Here is an 8,200-nt window from a genome sequence, read left to right on the forward strand (position 1 = left end):
TTTGTTTTCGTGCTCGTGCTCCAACTGTCAGAAGGTGTGAAATCATAGTTCGATCACGTCACATTTGAACTGGGCGCATTTACGAGTGACGGGTTTCTTGGGCGACGGCGCATCGCCTGCAGGCCCGCTTCAGGTTGAGGACTCTTCGACTCGGTCGACTAGTGCGGATTCTAATGAAGACGGTGCTGTTAACGTGATGCAATCCCCTAATGATAACTACGACGTGTTAATGTCTCTGTCTGCAGGAGAAAAAAGGAAGGCCGTAAAATACGACCTTGTTTTTTTTTGTACCTGAAGTTCAACGGAACGCTTCTTATGCCGGTATCAACAGTTCAAAAAACCATTTATGAATTTCAACGTCGGCATTTCTTGTACAAACAATACATGTTCGGCCAACTTGCTGAAAGCCTTCAAAACGTGCTTGGTTCAGTCGAGGTTCATAACATCATTGAGTTCATAACATCACTATACAATGATGTTATGAACCTGAATACTACCACCTTTCTCGTCGTTTAAATTGCACCGTAAACATAACGGCGCGCTGTAAATTTTTTTTACCGCAAATTTGAAGGCCGATTGTAGATTTCTACGGTCCCCGTTTAAATTTATCGTAAACCAGATTTACAGTGCACCGTTATTTTTACTGTACAAGTTTGGCAGCATCAGCTGCCTGGTATTTGACCGTTAATTTTACGGTCAAATTTACAGTCAGGACGCTACAGTGTAGCGTCCTGACTGGTGCCCCATACGAGCAGGAACGTATGGCGTGCACGTGAATATAGCTTTGGTAAGCTTGCAATTGCACGTGATTTTCCGCACGAGCAGAGACAGTGCGTTGGCCAGATGCCCAGCTTTCTGAGGCTATGCAGTCAAAAGTACGGGAGCGTGTGCCTTGGTGTGCGTAGCCACAGAAAGTTCAAAGAGTTCATCCCCTACAGGTAAACCGATACAAAAGCTCTCAAGATCAATATTATGTTATCAGAGTTTAGTAAAAACGATGACTCCACAAAAAATATAAACACTCCCCCCCCCCCCCCCCCGTTTTACGCCGAGGAACCGCCCCCCCCAAAATGGAGGTCTGGATCCGCCCCTGAGGTACATACTATCCTGTAGAACCGAAACGACAAAAGTTATTCATGTTATTTTCCGGCAAAGAGACAAAATTCACGCGCGTTTTCCCATAGGAATACACAGGAGCACCGCAAATGTAGACTGCATGCTGTCTGCTTCAATTTGCAACCGGAAGTCCCGTAGACACTAGCGCCAGCTGAGCCTCTAGCGTTTATTGTGATAACTCTATGAAGAGTACCTGTTGGGACTCACTATCTTGCTACCGATCTCATTCCAAAAGGCTGTGCGAAATTTTTCATTACGGTGTTCGAAATTACATCATCAATAAAGGGCGGTTCAAACCAGCCCGCAAAGCGTCACCCGGAACAAGCCGGGATAGAGTATTGACATCGCCTTGACGAAAACGGTGACGCTTTCCTGCTTCCCGGCGAGCCGCACTGAAAGTTGAAAATATCGATCTCTGCCGGAGCCGGAGGAGCACGGGGGAGGGCGGATTTTCGTTGTAGTACATCAGGAGACGGCGGTTTACCCTCCTCGCCCTCTTCGCAAACTTTGCGCAGGAGCGGGGACGGGAGAGGGGGTTCCGCTAATCGCTTCTTGGGAACCCTACCAAAGGACAAATAAAGGCTTAGGAAGCAGTTGCTTTTGTTTTATTCTCCCCCTCGAGGCCAATAAAAAATTCCACAAAGGGGGCCTTTTCTTCCTCTACCGCCCGTGGGTCACTGTCATTTCGGCCGAGATGAGCGGAAGGGCCGGGAGTGGCGTTGAGGCCGAATAGGGCATAACGGCCGAGAACTACCGATTTCTGGAAATTCGTTTTCTCGCGTATTTAGGCCATGATCGTAACTTACCGTTCTCCATCGATGTTGTCAAGAATATTCTCACAGAATACTACGCAAGTCTTACCTTTTTAACAGAACTCCCCTCTCTCCCTAATACGAAGTTTACCACTTTCTTATTAAAATTTCCTCCGTTTTTTTACGTACAATAGGTTAAATATTTTTAACCTAAACCTCACCTTTAAACCGTTATGAACTCGTGCATGAGAACGAACAGAAAACGGCAATGATCAATATTTATTGACATCCACAGCAGACTAATTTAGAAAAGCAAGGTCTTAGAGGACACTTGGCGCACCAGGGGAATCACTTCACATCGCTTCCATGATCTGCTGGAACTTCACCAGACTCAACCGGCCTTCACGCAGCACTTCCAGGAGCGGCGGCGGACTTCCATGAGCGGCGGCGGACTTCCAGGAGCGGCGGCGGACTTCCATGAGCGGCGGCGGACTTCCAGGAGCGGCGGCGGACTTCCAGGAGCGGCGGCGGACTTCTGGATCCTTCGAAACGAGAACACCTTGAAGTTGTCCGCGGTATCAGCCTTCGGCAGTTCCCGCAACTTCGGGAGTGACTGACGCTGACGAAGGCATTCTGCCTAACCCTGCAGGCTTCAAGCAGGCTCAGAGACCCTATGATGCGGCCTGAAGATCGGCAGCTCCGTGATCAGCACAGACAGGAATCGGCTCCTCGTGCAGTCGGCACGACCCAGAACCGCAGCATCAGGCCATGACCCCAGGAAGAAAGCCAGGAGTCCACGCAAAACTTGGCCCGCGCAAACCCCGGCATAGCCGCACCTGAAACAACAAAACCCAACAAACCGAGACAGTACCAGACCAACCACCGTAATTCGACAAAATTTAAAAGAAATAGAAAGTTTATACGAAACATCTTGGTACTACTAGTAGTATGGGAGCTCATATGTCACCTCTTCCAAAACGATTAGACTCCCTTAAAACACTTGAGCGAGATTGGAGAGTGAATCCCAACTCCACCATCGACACAGAACGAATCCACGGTCAGTCACGGCTCACCTGAAAAGAAAGAAAAATACAAGACAGTACCAGAAAACAAAACCCTTTCCACCAAGTAAACATAAAAACGAGCAAAAAATACAAGACGGCACCAGTAACAGACTCATGGACACAAGATTCCCAGTGGAGCGTGTAGAAGTTAGTGGATACCCTAGCGAATCGCATTTGTCGGCATGCGATTCGCCGAGATATCAACTGACCGAGGAAATCGACAGAGAAAGTCTTTTATTGCTTTCAAGCCACATATTCGCACGCTACAAAGCTCCTTAAAGACAAAGACGCGGTTAGGGGTGTAAACCTGCAATTCCCGTAAGCTGTGCGTGTTTGTGAAGCGGCGAATACGGAACAGAAGCAGAGAAACGTTCATCCAAGTTTTATTAATAACTGCTACAAGTATACAGGGGAGAAAAAACAACAACAGCAACCTAGAGGAAAAAAAAACATTTAGCGAATGCCACATTTGCCTTCTTCAAAGCAAAGTATACTTCGCGAAAGAAAAACCCGCCGCCAAAAATAAAACAAAAAATGACCTAAAAAAAAAAGTCCGAGACAAGAAAAGGTTGCACAACAATTAGTTCTAACGGTGTGCGAGCTTTGGTTCCAATCGAATAGTGCCGCGTGATTCAGCCTCCAGACTACGAGGCCGTCGAGGCACAACGCGTCCACGTTCAGCAGCGGCCCATCTGAAAAATAAAATACAAGAAAGGATATCAGCAAGCACATTTCCAGCCCTACCTATGTCCCCGTTGGATTGCGTGGAGTCATTCGATATTTAGCAAATTGCATTCGGCGGGATGCCACTTGCTCCAATATCGGCTACCTAAAAAATAAATAAACCAGGTAGTAGAGCGACTAGGAAGGTCTTTCATATTCAAGAGCCGCACATCGATGACACATTCGCACACTGAAAAGAAAGTTCCTGAAAGGCAACGACACGGTTAGATATGCAAGCCTGCGATTCCCGGAAGCTGTGCGTGTTTGTGAAAGGAGGGGAGCACAAAAGACAAGCACAAAACGATTTTTCAATTTTTATTATAAACCAGTACACAATTGCGAAGGAAGGGAGATGCTTGCGGACCTTCAAAGTACACGGACAGCCGGTATCACCCGATGACGGGTGATACCGGCTTTTTTTCTTTTTTTCTTTTTCGAGTTTAATGGTTATAAGGACAGCAGCCAAACTCGGAAGGTAACGAGCAAACGCTGGAGGCCGGACATCCGAAAGCTGATTCCTTGTCGTTCCCATTCTGTCAGTGAGTACTGCTGGACAGGACGGTGAAGTTTGACGCCCTCCAATACGTGGCTTGCACGTGACGCTATCGCACGACTCTGGTCGCTATTTCTACTTGTTCTTGCGAGATAAGTAGAAATAGTACAACAGCCCGAACGTTTTTACTTCCGAAATGACATAGTTGTCAATGTTCCCGTTGTCCCAGTTTGGTTAAATGCACCCTAAACCCTGTTCCAGATATGCGAGAATTTTATTCCGGACAGCCATGACCTTGACGACCACCCCAGCCTCATATCTTACATGCTGAACATTCTCGAAACTGTGAACTTGAAGCCCCATGCATGTGAAATTCTAACAAAAGCTTCTCTCGCTGAGGACTTGGAAGAGACCATTCGTAAGTGTTTCTTTTTTTTTTTAATGCAATTTTTTTATTTGTCCCGATTTTGGGAAAAGGGAGGTAGGAAAAAAAGGAAACCCGTTGGTTGCGAGACGAGTCTCTGCCCCCCTCCAAACTTGTCCAACTTGTACAAAGTTAAGAAACTTGAAGGAACAATAAGAAATTAAGAAAAAAAAAAGCCATGTTCGATTTCAGAGCGCAGCTCTTAGGCGCCCGTTTCCGGCTCGAGGGGCGTCGGCGTCGCCGTCGCCGTTGGCGTAACCGCGCGGTGCATTATGGGAAACGTCCCATAATGCAACGCGATGACGCGCGAGTTGCATTATGGGACGTTTCCCATAATGCACCGCGCGGGAGGATGGGGAGGAGGAGGAAGAGGAAAAGGAGGCCAGGAGCATGGGAGGAGTAGGTGAGGAGGGAGGAGGAGAGGGTATACGGATGAGGAGGAGGGGCATACCGTCCCCTCCATACCCTCCCATCCACCTTCTCAAGGGCTGCGCTCTAATTATCAGATAAACGTCTTTCATTTTTTTATTCATACTGATAATTTTTTTTTTGTTTTTTTACCATATTCTGCTGTTCATTCGCCCCCCCCCCCCAAAAAAAAAACAACAACAAAAAAATGTTTCATTATTTTTTTTTTAAAGGGGTACGGAAACGAAATTTTAGCGCCGAACTTTCTGCATAAATATAGGCTAGGGATAGGGACAGGCACCGCCTCGGAAATATCAATATTGTGCTGTAAAACACCGGAGAACTAGTTTTAAACCTAATTAAACGATTTCAAATTCACATCTAGTGGATGGTGGGAAGTTCTCGTGACGTCACTTGTGACATAGGAGCAGCGCCGTTCTGCGGCAATACGGCGTGCCGGCAGAATTAGCCTAGGCCTGAACGGGATTGTAAAGCCTTGGCGGTGAAAGCCAAAGCGTAGTTGGCCACAGTGAGCTCGTTCTCGTTGCGCCTCTTCGCACGACACGACCCGAGCATGCTTCTGGCACGGCCGGTATTAGTTGCTGCGAGTCGCGAGCTGCGAGCCGACGTTAAAAAAGATATGTTTTAACTACGAGAGTGTCAGCAAGAGCCTCGCAAATACCTGTTCACACTCGGAGCGGACACGCGCGTTTGATCGAAGTGCTGGATTCGCTCTGTTAAGGCCTGTTCACACATGAAGCGGAGCGTTACAAGCAGAGCGCTTACCTTGCGCTAAGCGCGTGCTGACAGGAGCGTTCCCCAGCTTTGTATCGCACCGTCGAAACTGTTGCTCATGGCAGACGATAAGTAGCTGACGCCACGTGAGCAGCGCTACATCAGCGCTTCGCTGCATGTGTGAACCGGCCTTAAACCGCGTTTCGGTAAGCGCTTCTGGACCGATCTTTTACGATTGCAACTCGATACTGACATGACACTCGGCAAAGAAAGGTTGGTCAGAATAAAAATGGCATACAAATAACAAAGTATACATACCGTGTTGCGAAAGTAATCCGTATGGCGTTTATTTTAGCTCTATATCACACAAAACAAGGAGATAAAATCAATGAGAGTCCCTTTTCGACGACGGCGTTAGTCACCGCTGTATCGGAAAACAAGGAGATCGAGATGACAAGGGGAAAAGATTGACCTCCGAACTTTAGTTCAGGGATCAAGCTATTCATCCGGGAACGGTCCACAAGGTTCACGCGGGCATCATCCATTCAGCTGGCCAGCCGGTCATGGGCAGACGGTCTTGGCCAAGGACCACTGGAGCAACGGTGCGCCGAGTCCGTGTTGCTGCTAGGCCTACTATATTCTGCCGAGCTCGCCCAGGCAGCACACCATTGTTGGACCCCCGTTGGCACAATGTTGGCAAAAAATGGTTCCAATATTGGTCTGACGTTGGCATTTTTGAAAAACGCTACCCGATCCAATGGTGGTCCAACATTGATGCCAATGTTGGACCACTGGTTTGCCAACGTTCTAGCCCACGTTGGACCAACGTGGTTTCCGCTTTTTCATCCAATATTGGCATAGAAGTTTCACCGTTGGCTGAACCAACATTGGCATCCAACGCCTTACAGACTGGCTCTTCCAACATTGGCTTAAATATCGGCTATTCTAATATTGGCATCCAGTTTAATACACTGGCAAATTTTTGCATCTATTGTCGATGACATTATTAGATGCTATTTTTCAGCCAGTGTTCTAACCAGTGTCACAAAAACAGTGCAGAGAACCAAGCAAGTATATTTCCCTTTTTCCTGAAGCACCGTTTTCTTTCTTATACTAAAATCTAATAAATGCGGCAATTCGACCATATTTGGGCACATTAGAAATCATTAAAGCATGCAAATGAATTGTTCATAACGTTTGACAGTTCATAATTTATTTAGATCGAATAAATATATTTAAAACATTGTGCAACCACGGGGGCCTGGACAGACTCGGTGGCAGGGTCGGCGGCAGGCTCGGTAGTGGACAGGGCAGAGCGCTGGGCAAGGAAGGGGATACCACACAGGGGCATGACCACAGGATTCTGAAAGAGACAGAAGCGGGGGTTGGATTCAGGTGAAGGGTTTCAGAGGCTCTCAGTTCTCTTACGCCTGTCAATAATTAATATCAAAATAAAAGAGAGCTTCATTAGTAATCGCTGGCCTTTAATTAAATATTCGATTAATCGGTTCAGTTGCTCTTCAAGTATAAAATCTCGGAAAAGCCTACCGACTTTTTTATGTTTACTTTTCTATATGATAAACTTTATTTTCCAGTGAACTATTTTTCATTATTTAGTATATAAAAAACTTAGTAATGCCTTCTAAAATAAATAGATGCGCAGGAAAGACACCGGGGCCAGCTTGCTGAAATCACTGTCTCAGCTCAGACTGGGTGAAAGAAAGCACTGTAAAGACTGGAACGCGCGAGCGTCTTCAGTCGAGGTTTGAGTCCCGTTCAGCTCGTACGCTGGCTTTGACAGTGCTTTCTCTTCCCCCGTCTCGGCTGAGACGCTGTTTCTAGCAAGACGGCCCAGGCGCTTACTATTGTTTTGTTCGTCCGACTTGTCCTTACTCAAAGCTCGATCGATCTAGATTCAGATATTTATAGTGATTTAAAAAAAAAATATTCGAATAGTACGAAGGTTATTTTATCAATTGCTTAGCTCTAATCTTGCAACATCATGGCGTCCCTTAACCTTTCATCTTAAAAATTATAACCTCGCCATCTAAGTTCACACCGATATTTCTACACGTAAGAACATGACAGTTCAACAAAATTTTATGCTTGAATCAATCAAGAATTCAAAAAAGAATCACACATATAAAATAGCTTGCCGTGTAAAGACAATTAGTGGCAATTACACTCGCAGAGCGCGGTGACATAGCTGACACTCAACTTGCACCCAACAAGCCGAACCTTGTCAAATAAGCACTACTCAACGCTTTGTAGTATTCGGCTTTGGACATACCTGGAGGACTTTTTACTGCAGCACACATCCGCCGCCAAAATGACAGCCGTATTTTAACAAGAAAAATGAAATAAAAAAAACTTCGAGCACGGAAATAACCAATCAGAACGCCTCTCGCGGTCTATTAGAATAAAAAGCACTACAAATAGCGCTGTACAGGGCCTTTCGGGCCGATCGCTGTGGATTCCGCGTTGA

General features: G+C 46.4%; 1 protein-coding gene across 1 annotated transcript in view; it reads left to right on the forward strand.

Moving 5' to 3' along the window:
* The window catches only part of LOC8051327 (juvenile hormone acid O-methyltransferase), a 46,347-nt gene extending 43,500 nt beyond the window's left edge, over positions 1 to 2,847 (forward strand). The window contains exon 3 of the mRNA XM_040206335.3: positions 2,279 to 2,847. Within this exon, the coding sequence (XP_040062269.1) occupies positions 2,279 to 2,485 (207 nt within the window). The 3' untranslated portion in view covers positions 2,486 to 2,847. The remainder of the gene's footprint in view (positions 1 to 2,278) is intronic.
* The last annotated feature ends 5,353 nt before the right edge of the window (positions 2,848 to 8,200 follow it).

The sequence above is a fragment of the Ixodes scapularis genome, unplaced genomic scaffold, assembly GCF_016920785.2.
Source record: "Ixodes scapularis isolate PalLabHiFi unplaced genomic scaffold, ASM1692078v2 PGA_scaffold11__112_contigs__length_91849675, whole genome shotgun sequence".
Taxonomy (NCBI): domain Eukaryota; kingdom Metazoa; phylum Arthropoda; class Arachnida; order Ixodida; family Ixodidae; genus Ixodes; species Ixodes scapularis.